At 38.9% G+C, this 13,284-nt stretch overlaps 1 protein-coding gene across 1 annotated transcript in view; it reads left to right on the top strand.

Moving 5' to 3' along the window:
* Positions 1-223: 223 nt before the first annotated feature.
* LOC145401764 (metabotropic glutamate receptor 6-like) overlaps positions 224-13,284 on the top strand; it is a 413,465-nt gene continuing 400,404 nt past the window's right edge. Inside the window, exons 1-3 of the mRNA XM_080273941.1 lie at positions 224-246; positions 3,282-3,343; positions 4,660-4,938. Of these exons, the coding sequence (XP_080130067.1) occupies positions 224-246; positions 3,282-3,343; positions 4,660-4,938 (364 nt within the window). The remainder of the gene's footprint in view (positions 247-3,281; positions 3,344-4,659; positions 4,939-13,284) is intronic.

Raw genomic sequence — 13,284 nt, forward strand, 5'->3', positions numbered from 1 at the left:
ATTCACAAGCATTTCTTATTAACACTTCCATCAAAACATAATTGTAAGGAAAATTATCAGTAAGTAGAAAACCTCATAGTAGCACTGAAATTCCGAGGCAGTTAAAAAAAATGGAGTAAAGTTGCAAATTAAATTACAGGTTTTATAAATTGTTAAGATTAGGCTATAAAGATGTTCTTGAATTAGAATGGTCGCGTTTAGTTTAGTCTGCGTGATGCTCATAATGACTTTGAGATTAGTACTAAGGTAAGGACCGAAGAATGCCAAGATTAGGGCTAATGTATGTGGGTTTCTTGGATTGGTTAAAGGCCATATCTTAAGTGACTTTGGAGATCCCGTAACTCCCCATCCATAGCGACTTATTCCGTACGTTACTCCTCAACAAATACTTTTCCCATATAAATGTAAACTATCGTTATAAAAACAATATAAATAGTATACGAGTACAAGAGAATGTTAAGGTGTCATAAACAGCAAAACAACAGCAGTGTATGGACCACCCTTTTGTAATTATTTACTTTTTGAAATATTAATTTTCCATCACTGCTTTGTGTGCTGGGAACCAATCGGCCTGGGGACATTTTTTCTTGCCACCCCACAACAAATCTCGTATTATTGAAGTTAATGGAGACTTTCAGAATTAGAAGAGTCGGTGAAACAACGTAATCACTTCCTTCGTTGCAAAAGAACTTTTTCTGATTCAAATAAATCGTCTGATAACATGAGGAATAAACTACAAGGACGCCACTGTCAACAGGGAGGGTCTCGCCTCAAAAACGCTTAACAAAGTAAAACGAACTACATCAAAATTCATTGCAAAAACCTGGGATTTCATTCCCAGTGCGAACTGTGGCTGGAGTGGCAATTTTACACACACACACACACACACACACACACACACACACACACACACACACACACACACACACACACACACACACACACACAATATTATATAGATAGATAGATAGATAAATATATGAGCCGCTTTGTTTGTTTCTCTGTTCTTTAATCACTCACAAACCAAGTGCCAGAGACACCCAGACCCATATATATTATGAATCAGGGTGACCCAGGGATGGTTTCAGGGAGATCAAAACTCTGATCTAGATTATTTGAGATCACCTGTAGAGTGTTTGCCTTTTTGACCCGGGCAACGCCGGGTACCCCTGCAGCCCAAATTTTGGCATGGAGACTCACATGACCTCCAGTTCGGACATAGGCTATGTGGGGTTGACCTCCGAGATTACTTGAGGTTACCAGTCGGAGGTCATCTGAGGCCACCGATAATAGTCAACTAGTGCGCACAACATACTGGGCATTAGTCAGCGAAAACTGCAACAGAATGTTCCTGGACCTCTTACAATCTCTCTTTAAAAGCATATGAGGTACATGGCCTTTCTGGAGTAGAAAGAAAGATTGAACTAGAACATATAGGATTAGTGTTCGCCTTTTTGGCCCTGAAGCGCCTAGTACCCCTGCTAGTGTGTGTGTGTGTGTGTGTATATATATATATATATATATATATATATATATATATATATATATATATATATATACAAGCCCGAACGTGTGAAACTGGAAAATATGAGACCATATAATTTTTGCTAATCACTCGTATGAGGCTTATCATTCACCATTAATCATATGTTGTTATTGTTTTAATAATCTAACCATTCTTTATTTTTTTTCTTTTATCAGCAGAGTCTTTGATAAGTCTGATATATGCTGGATGATAAAAAAGGAGGCAGAGGGAAATACAGCGAAAGAAATGTTTGTGCAAGGATACTGTAATAAGTTACAAGATAATGAGGATCGGAGGATGAAAAATAAGTTGAAAGAATGGCCAAGTTCAATAAAAACAGAATGAGAACGGGGAGGGTAATGATACTACTTATGCATACGATGACTGTGTAAGGAGATAAAAAAATAAAAATAAAAGGAAGAAAGAAGTACGTTGAATATATCACAAAAATAATTAAGAACCGGAATGATAACAAAAATCATAATGAAATGATACAAAATAATACAATAGTGTTACCAAGAATGATTAAATGAAAATTAGAGGAGAAAGACTAAGTGCAAAGAGACTAGTAAATGTAACTTATGGGTAAGTGACAAGGTGTAAGTGAAAAAGAAAGAGATGAAAAGGAAGAGAGAAGAAGAAAAGGGAATGAAAGTGGTAAAAAGAGAAAGAATACGAAGGAGACTGATGTTAATGGATAGCAAAAAAACAATAAATTAGACGCGTATCAAAGTGTATATAGAAAAGATGATTGACGATAAAAATGGCGATTAAAAGTGAGAGAGAGAAAAAAAAGGGGAAAGAAGAAAATTACATATACAGAAGAAAGACATCATACGGTAGAAATTACTGAGGGCAGTGGATGAAATAGAGATGTGCCGAAATTCAAACAAGGGATTTACGAAGGTAATAGATAAATATGGGATGGTTAAGAAATACTGTGTCGAAGTCCAGGTGGGATAGACCATGATGATAAAAGAGAAGCGAGAGACAAAGAAAACTGAAACGTAAAAAGTAATGGGGGTGTTAATGAACCCGTCTGTGGATAATTAAAAGACGATGAATACGATGTGAAATAAATATGTGGACGGAACAACGGTGATGAAACAGAAGAGAGAGAGAAAAACAAGGAATGAAAGTGGTAAAAGAATAAAAAGTAGTGGCGAGGATAATGTTTAAATAAGAAACGTAAAGAAGTGAGAAATATCGAAAAGAGTAAGGAGAAGAAAATATATCCCAAATGTCACAGAAGGTGATAGAGACAAGAGGATGGTGAAGGAAAAGGAAGGATAATCATTCAGAATATAGAAAATAATATGAATACGATGAAAAGTGTAAATACGGTACAGATATAAAGAAGAAAAATGCGCAGAAGGAACGACACAATGAATAACCAGTTTACATAAGAAAAAATAAATAAACAGTGAAAGAGGGACAGGGAGTGGAAATGAACGGTGTCTGTTGCGATACGGGATGTAGAAAGTAATATGACTAAAGTTTACGAAAAAAAAAATGAGACTTCGGTATAATGAACGAAAGGGGAGGGAAAGAGACAATATGAATTAAGAGCTTAGATAAAAGGGACAGAGCAGGTGAGGGGTATAAGAGAAATAAAAGAGCCAGGAAGGAGGTTTTAGGAAAGGGAAGAGGAAGGGGGACTATGATGAACTCTGATCATTAATAAACCATGAGCACTGAAGAAATGGATGTGTTTTTCCTTCTCCATTTCTCCCTCGTCCTCTTGGGTTTCCCCCAGTTTACTTCTTCCTCCGGTCCTCCTCCTTCCTCTCCCTCTTCCCTTCCTCATCTTTCTTCCTCCTCTCTTCCCTCTCTCCCTTTTACCTATCATCCCCTCCATCAAAAACCTCTCAGAAAAGCCTTAAATAACCGCGACTCGAAAGTTACGAGGGGGAACTTATCCAAACTCCCACTCTCTCTCGATGGTGCTAATTACAAAGTCTCCATAGGGGGCCGCGCGCCACTCGGAAATTCCCAACACCACGCAGATCCCACAAAAGGAGCGCTAAATGAGTTGATAAAGTCCATAGACAAGCGAGTGTCGAGTGGCAAAGTTAGTACGGCGATTCACAAACAAAAGACAAACGCAGGGTCATCAGATGCAACTTTGGTTCATAGACCGGTGTTGTGTTTTGGAAATTTAAGTGAGGTGAAAGACGGAAGCGATAACGAATGGAGTATGGAAAGGCACAACACTTCCCAAATTACCCTGCCGAGCAGCCGAACTAACAAACAAACCATCCCAGCAAACAATAGAACTAAGCAACTAAGTCCAACATTGTGTTTTGGAAATCCGAGCCAAGTGAAAAATGGACATATCGGCCATGGGAAAGCAATAATGCACACGACATCCCCGACTACCCAGCCAAACAACCGAACTAACCAACAAAACACCCCACCAAACAACAGAATCAAGCAACTAAGTCTCAAAAATATAAATAGAGTTAACCGTGGGAACAATAGCCATGAGAACTTGAAAAGGCCCAGGGTATCTCACACCAACCAGTCAAACAACAAAACTCGCCAACAAACCACTGCAAACAATGGGACTAAGCAACTGAACCCAGTCTTGTTCTATGTCAGGGCACTCAGTTCCTCAGTCGATACACATACACGAACTAAGCAATTTAACTCAACGTTTTCGAACACTGGGGAGCATAACTCATCAACTTACACTCCAGCAAAACAACACAGCACAAGCTTGGCCAGTCTCGAGGTCTTGAACTACTCAACCAACACTAAGACAAAGAAACACAACACAAGTTTACCTCATTTCAATGTGCTTAGTTCCCCAGGGAATACCCAAACCAAGAAACAGAACCTCAGTTTGTTACATCATGAGGCATTCAACAGTTCAGCATATACAAGAACTAAAAAAAGAAAGCTAACCATTACACAAGTCAGTGCTCCCAATTCCTCACTGAATGCCCAAATCATGCAACACAGTCCCGTCCTTTTCCAAACTGTGGGGCTTGATTCCTCAACACTAGCACAGACTAAGCAACAAAGCCAAAACTTATCGCAAATCACCACCCACACCAAGCAAGTACGCCCATCTTTGTCAGAAGTAGACACCAACGCCAAACAAACAGCCACCGGTTTGTCACAGCTCGGGGCACTGAACGCAACTTGGCCCAACCGCAAAGTGGTGGACCTCCAAGGGAACATCACTCTGGGGGCCCTAATGATGGTCCACGAGAGACACAGTGATGTCGTCTGCGGTCCAATCATGCCACAGGGAGGTGTACAGGCGCTGGAGGCAATGCTGTACACTCTGGACTACATCAATAACCACCAGGGAGAATTTATCAAGGGCGTCAAAATCGGGGCCGTGGTTCTAGACGATTGTGACACCGATACCTACGGACTGGAACAGGCCGTCGAGTTTATCAAAGGTTAGTGAGGATTTCGGATATACTGTACGTATGTTATGGTATTCATATTGTTCTTCATGCCATCCTTATTTTTTGTGTTGCATTTTGTTCTGCTGTGTTCTGTGGGTTGGAAAAAACTCGCGACTTTAATGTTAGTGATGTTCTGGGCACAAGTTACTTGTATTTTCCTCCTAATTACTTTTCTTATTTTCTCTTGTCTAAATTTTGTTCTACTTTCATTGTGTTCTCTTAATTTTAATTCCATTTTGTTCATTTTTATGGTAGTTGTAATTCTTCTTTGCTTTTATATCTTCATAAAGACTGGAAAGTTCCACAGCGTTTATCAAAGGTAAGAAATGTTTTGGATATTAATTTTGTCCTACTAACTTTGTTCTCCTTTTGAGTTCCGTTAATTCAGCTCTACATTCGTTATAGATAGATAGATAGATAGATATATGCTATTTATTCTCTGACTGGCTAGAACAAGCATTCATATTTATTAATGGGTGGTGATATCTTGGGATGAAGTGCTTTTGTGTTACATTAATTTGCTGAGATTTTGTATATTTCCTTTTATGTTTTAATTATTTGAATAACCTGTCGGTTTTATCAAATGTAATTGGCGAATCTTTGGTGATCTACTGAATAAATTATCCTTTTACTTTGGAATTCTCCTACTTGTTTTGTTCTGCTTTTTCATTTTCTTAACTTGTTTTTGCTTTGGGTGTATTATTGTTTTCGCATTTTGTGTTTCAGTTATTTCTAGCTTAAAGGCCGCTTTCGGCGGCCTCAGCTCGATGGCAAGTCACTTTCAATCTTCAGTTAGGAATGAGTCAACTGGGGAACAGGTGGCCCAACTGGACTGGAAATTATTTTATTCTTCAAGTTGGAGCATTTTAACGGCACCTTGCACTGACAAAAGTTGAGCTACATGCGCCAGTTTTAGCTGTTGCGGTAACAAACATACAAAAATCGGATCATTATTATATAGATATACGTTATGCGTCTGTCCTCTCCTACTTATATGTGTTAGTTTTATGCTTTCTTATTCTATCCTTCGTCTGCTTTCCTGTTTTCCTACGTAGCTGAAGTATTCCAATTGTCTTGGGTTCTATTAATCAGTTCTCCTACATGTAATGTTCCGTGTCCTAGGCATCTTATTCTTGCGTTCTCCTAATTATGTGTTATTCTGCTATTATCCTGCTTACTTGTTCACCAGCAGTCGTGTTGTCTTACTCTTTCAGTTTCCTTCTCTTAAATGTGATTCCTGTTTGCCACATCTGTTATTGGAAAATTGAACTGAGATGACGAGGACAACGATCATGATGATGATGATAATGGTGATGATGAAAAAAAGGTTAAACCTGTGTATCGCTCAATCTTGATCCTATTTTTCCTCTCCCAGTTCTCTCATTATGTTCACACACACACACACACACACACACACACACACACACACACACACACACACACACACACACACACACACACAAAATATAAGAAACAATATTCATAATTGTGCCACCACATTCTTTCTGACACATCTGCATTGATGGTCACATGGTGTCAGATGTGGCAGCCGAAATTATCAGACAGTGACTAGTGAATGATTAAAGGGGTATTATCTGTCTAGCTTTGGTCAGCAGAGTAGTTTTTGAAATAATGATGAGAGAGAGAGAGAGAGAGAGAGAGAGAGAGAGAGTGTCTTAGCCTCTCCGGTTCTGAGCAACACAGCTTGGAAGCAGGATGAATATAACAGAAATAACGTAATGATGCCCAATGGGAAACGAAGAACAAGAAATTACGAAAAACAGAATTGCCCCTCGGCATCAGGAATAAGGGGATCATCCTATTGAAGGCGATGATGAAAATTGCCTAACACTCTTCACTAATTAAAACCTCTTCTATATTCTTTAAATCCATCTGGCAATATAGGGATTAAGTGTTAAATGTGTCATCGTGATAGGTTCAAAGATGGCTGATGATGATTATGACGATGATGACAGGATTGCCCTTGATATTGATAATATTAATGGTGATGATGGTGACTCTCCCAACTTCGCTCAGTGCAGACGCGGTATTCAATGTAAGAGTATGCAGCTCCTTTGACAATTTATGCTCCTCGGTAATCGTAGTCAACCATTTAGTTATATTAAATTCAGTAAATATTTTGCCTAATGTTCATGTTTCTCATGTGCATAAGAGAAACAACGAATTATTCTGATTTGCTCGTCTACAAGCTATGTTGCTGACTCGATTTTTAGCTCCTTTATCCTGAGTCCAAGGTCAATCCCCCACGCTTTGTAAAGATTCTCTCTCTCTCTCTCTCTCTCTCTCTCTCTCTCTCTCTCTCTCTCTCTCTCTCTCTCTCTCTTTATAGTTAGAAGTCTCATTAATCGTACTGAGGCAAATTTTCTTTGGTTTTGTATTAACCAATCCCCTTTCCCCTTATTACGAATTCCTGTATTAATACCATAAGTGTATGTACTTGATAATTTTTGAAAAGATTGTTGTCTCTAGGCCTAAAATCTTACTGTTAATCTTTTGTAGCCCAGTGTTGACTACAGGCGTTAGTCGAAACTTCATTATAAATATATGGATTGCTGGCAGTCATGTTGCTACCCTGCTGTATTAACTATTTATACTGATCATCATGTATCCATATATATACCTACCTACCTGTCTGTCTATCTGCATCTATCTATCTATATATCTATACATCCATCTATCTATCTACCTATCTGTCTATATTTATTTATATGTATGTATGTATGTGTGTTAATAGGTAGACTGGTAGATATGTAGGTAGAAATCTAGGTAGGTAGGTGTCACCAAAGTCAATAATGTGAATAATTGTAGAGAATCGTTGCCACCAGTGTCGGGTATCATAGAGTAACGTAGATTACTGCTGCTGCCAAATGTAGATAATAGTCGTAAGTTAGAAGTTGGGATTGTATCTGTAAATTGGCGAGACAGTAGGGCTGCTACCAGTGTATAAAGTCGTGAGGCGTTGGATAGAATGGAGACTGTGTATTTGTCGGTTTTAGCTCTGTGGTCTCGAGGTAGGTCTTTCTCCGTCTCACTCTCTCCTCTGTCTTTCTTGCATCGTGAGTGAAGATGAGGTAGAGACATTCTGGGGTTATGGGGTTTTATTTATTTATTTATTTTTATGTAACAGTTATATTGTTCACTGTCTACCCCTGCTGTTGTGTGACGTACAGTGTGATGTGACCCAATGATTCTCAGAATGACAGATAATCTTTTATTCACTGCCAGCCCTCTACGCTATCACTTATTCTTCTCAATCTCCTTCTCCTATAGCTACTCCAGTCTCCTTCTACTGACTCCTGCTCCTGATTTCTGGGTGTATATTACCGCCTAGTTTCCGGCTGGCTGACGTGTGTGTGTGTGTGTGTGTGTGTGTGTGTGTGTGTGTGTGTGTGTGTGTGTGTGTGTGTGTTTGTTGTATTTTTTGAGAAAAGTGCTATAATTATCTATCGTATCTCTTAATATATCCAACCCAACCCAACATCATTGCTTCAGTTTATCTTGTTCCTCCTCCTTGTTCCCTTGTTACCTTTCCTTCTTCTGTCCACCACCACCACCACCTCCTCCTCCTCCTCCTCTCGCCTTGCATCTCGTCTTCCATTGTCCTCCACCCCATCAAACCTAACCTCTCCCTTCCTCGTTAGCTCTCCCTCTCAAGTCTTAAGCTCCTTGACTGATAGATAGACAGATTCAGAGAGGGTTAGATAAATAGACTACACAGATACAGAAATTCGGTGACATGATGCAGAGAGACAGAGAGATGGATGAGTAGACATAGACGGCCAGATGGATATACAGTATGTTGGTTGTTGGTCACATGGATATAGAGTATGTTGGTTGTTGGTCACATGGATATACAGTATGTTGGTTGTTGGTCACATGGATATACAGTATGTTGGTTGTTGGTCACATGGATATACAGTATGTTGGTCGTTGGTCACATGGATATAGAGTATGTTGGTTGTTGGTCACATGGATATACAGTATGTTGGTTGTTGGTCACATGGATATACAGTATGTTGGTTGTTGGTCACATGGATATACAGTATGTTGGTTGTTGGTCACATGGATATACAGTATGTTGGTTGTTGGTCACATGGATATACAGTATGTTGGTTGTTGGTCACATGGATATACAGTATGTTGGTTGTTGGTCACATGGATATACAATATGTTGGTTGTTGGTCACATGGATATACAGTATGTTGGTTGTTGGTCACATGGATATACAGTATGTTGGTTGTTGGTCACATGGATATACAGTATGTTGGTTGTTGGTCACATGGATATACAGTATGTTGGTTGTTGGTCATATTACATACCACATGGCTGGTGGACAGTCCTTCATATCAGATAACGACTCGTTCTCCTTCAACCCTCCCACTATTATGACTTTCAAAAACTGAATAGGAACGTTTGAGCAAGTCACATTCTTGTGCATATATACATAACAACCACTTGAAGCTCTAAAATTACTATACAGAAAGTAGGAGGATAATGAGAAGAGTTTGCTGTCAGTTCCTTCAAACAGCCGAGTTTCAGTAATGAAAAGAAGATGAGATTTCTATAAGCAGAAGTGATATTCAACCGATAAAATTAGAGGAAAGGCCATGAAAGTTACAAAGAGTGTCAGATGAAAGCCCAGGACAGCTCATGTGGTTGTCACCAGGAAAATGGGGGTGAATAGTGAGTGTATTTATGGTAACTCTGGACACTTTGAATCAGTATGCTTAGCTGCCAAATTATCTATTATAAAAGCAGTTTTGTGTGTGTGTGTGTGTGTGTGTGTGTGTGTGTGTGTGTGTGTGTGTGTGTGTGTGTGTGTGTTAACTTGGAAGTCATTATGTCAGTGGAGCTTGATTGACATGTGGGTAGGTTTGTGTATGGAGATGAATGACCAGGTAAATGGAATGGGCAAGGTGAACAGGGTGGGTGGGTGTACAGAGAGAGTGAAGTGGGGAAGGTAAACGGGGTGAGGTGGGTTGTCAAGATTAGTATATAGATGCACTAACTAAAATGCATTTTCAAAAACATTTAACCAAGTGAAATGCAGTAATATATATATATATATATATATATATATATATATATATATATATATATATATATATATATATATATATATATATTCACCTCTTGATTTACTTACATATATACATGCACCTGTTCGGCCTTATGCAAGTAACGCAAACAGATATATAGTTCTAAACGGGGAGGCTTTCAGATAAACAGAAATTATTTTACAGACAGATAAGCAGAAAATATATCAAAATGAATATCGAGAGGTGGATAATAAGAAACTTAAAAAGAACGAAAAACAGGCACAGAAAAAGCAGATTAATAGACAATGTACAAACATCCTTCAAGACCTACACCATTCTGCAACTGATTCAAACATGTCCCTTAACACCGTCATCTGGAGAATGTTATTTTGTATATTCCGTCTGCTACTGGATATCTTACGCATATTTGGAGAGACGTGTGATTGTGAGTGGATTTAAGACAAACTTTTGATCCCCTTTACTACAGGATGCACTATTGCAAGTTGTATGAATGTATTTGGTATTGAAAAATAATAGGAAATATAAGCACACTTCTGTATTGAAATAGTTAATAAGTTACAACTGGAAGGTAGAGTTCTGTGGCTTGTTATTTTGTTACCTTAGGCCGTGGTTTATGGTGATTATTGGACCGGTAACGGTTGCTTTTCCGACTCACATTATTACAATACATTAATATTAATAGGAGCTTAGACAGTTGTTATGGGGGTGTATATATATTACGGTGCACTCTTTGCCCTTAATTAATCACCAAAAGGGATAATGTAAAACTTGCAAGAAAACTAACTTAACTTTTCTGTAAACTATACTATACACAACCAAAGAAGAAACCAGGGTTCGTTTTACAAAAGGAAGATTCATATAGGCCAAAGATTACAAATATAAAACAAGTTATTTCTTACCTAACCAGAATACACTCAATGAAGGCTAAGTACTCACAAAACTCGAGGAAATGTGGAGACTTCGAGGGTTTAATCCAGATATAAATCACCCACTAGTGTAAATGGAGTGAACCAAAACTTGGAAATGGCGCACAAACAGCGTGTTTTGTAATCAAAGTCACGTACTGAGTAATGTTGGGGAAAAGTGCAACACAATGTGACAAAAGTTTAACGTGAGGGGTAAATGTGAACAAATGTGTACAAAATAATGGCAAAACGTGTACAAGAATGTGTGTACAAAAACTGAGACAAATATGTACAGGAATGTGTGTACAAAAAGAGACAAAATGTGTCTCTTCACATTTTCCTTGAGCTTATAAAACAGACTTACTCCAGCCCTCTCAGCTAATTAACTACTAGGCTGTCTTAAAAATAATCTCCGTCCATACAGAAACAATAGAGGCACCTGCTACCATTGAAGGCCTCCTACACTCCACATAGAACTAATTGCGTGCCTTGAAGAACGTGACGAAAGCACCATTTAGGCTTCTAATTGGCAAACATCCCTACTTTGATCCTTTCACATTATGTCACACCCAGTATTTCAAGGACAAGAGGAATTCCTACGCAGTTTGTGAGAAAAACATCTGGTGTGTTATCAGTCCAGTTGACCACTACGTAAACACAGCTGGGGACGACGGTCACCCCTTACAGCCTGCAAAACTGATAAGGAAAAGAATTTATCTTGATGTCTCGTCTGTCTCCTTACGTCATCACTTATTTTCTATTTCACCCATTCGCCACTGAGGTAACTACGCCAGTAACACAGTAAAAAAATGTGTGATAAATACTACTTCACCAAACATTTGCCTAACAGACATAGTTTTGTTCATAAGCAATGGATAACCTTTTGTTTTTCTTTTTACCTATCTTCAAAGGACAAGTATGAAGGCATTAATCTTTTTATTACGATATTTTCTTGGTATTTTGTTATACCGATGACTAGTTCACTTTATTTCATTGTCTATCAAACCATTCGGGACAGAAACGTCAGGTTATTAGTTTATTAATGGCGCCTTCAGTAATACTGTTATCAACCTCACGGAACAATTATGGCGCCATTAACCCTCTCTTTGGGATGACTACCCGTCCCCGCCGCCGGGGGACTCGAAGACGGGTATTGTTATCAATTGGTTTTTCTGTCTGTTTGTATGTCTGCGCTTTTGTTAAAAACTTAAAGCGAAAGCTACTGGTGCGATTTTGACTAGAATTACAGGGATGATGGGCTATGACCTGATCACCTGGTTAAGTTCTGGGCCAAACTGGGCCAAAGCCCAGGCTGTAGGCCAAGGAAATGTGAAAAAAAAAAATCGCCATAACTCCATTCAAATTCGTCATATCCACATGAAACCATAACCTAAAGGTGCATCTTTCAGATCTGAATCCTGTAACATGCCTCGCTACATCAGGGGGTTACTACCCAGTTAGCAGTAGGGGGGTCAGTGTCAAATGAGTCAGACCTAAAATTTCAAACAGGCATAACTTCGTCCATTATCACCCGATTTACTCTAAATTTTATGACATCTTTGACTAGATATCCTGCTGTGTTTATACATCAGCACTAAAATGACTGCCGGGGACTGGTTTGCTGTGCCTTGGTATCATTTCTTTTTCTTATTATTTATTCTTATTCTCTCTAGGCAAATTCCATTCAGCTCAGGTAGAAGCTTATGACTCCCATAATCATTTCTTTCTGAGTGCATATTAATTTCTTCTTGTTAACTCAAAATTTTTATTATTTTTGCTGAATGTTTCCAAGGGTAGGGTCCTGAATTGATGCTGGACTTGACCTGGCTCACTTTTTTCGTTCTTGGAGATGCTGATGTCTTCAACTGACTGGACTGAAGTGTGGTTTTGGGGTCACACACGTAAACTGAACTCAATTCTTCTGAAGTCACTACACTCTGGCTTCGGCTTTCTTGTCATTCTCTGACTAAATATATCTGTGCTGTTTACTTATCTCCTAATTCTACTGACTATCAAAAATCCTTTGGCTATCTTACTTCTACGATGCAACACATTCTATCCATCTCTCCTTTCTCTGAAATCACCATTCTTGGAGATTTCAATGTTCACCACCACCTTTGGCTCTCCTCTCCTTTCACTGATCCACCTGGCAAACAAGCCTACACCTTTTCTATCCTTAATGACCTAGAGCAGCTTGTTCAGCACCCTACACGTATCCATGACCGCCTTGGAGAGAGCTCCAACATACCTGACCTCTTCCTTACAACTAATCCTTCTGCTTACACTGTTAATCTTTTCTCTCTGTTGGGCTCCTCCGATCACAACCTTATCACCTTAACCTGTCCTATCAC

The sequence above is a fragment of the Coenobita brevimanus genome, chromosome 56 (genome assembly GCF_032717465.1).
Source record: "Coenobita brevimanus isolate Jiangsu-jjx chromosome 56, ASM3271746v2, whole genome shotgun sequence".
Classification (NCBI taxonomy): Eukaryota; Metazoa; Arthropoda; class Malacostraca; order Decapoda; family Coenobitidae; genus Coenobita; species Coenobita brevimanus.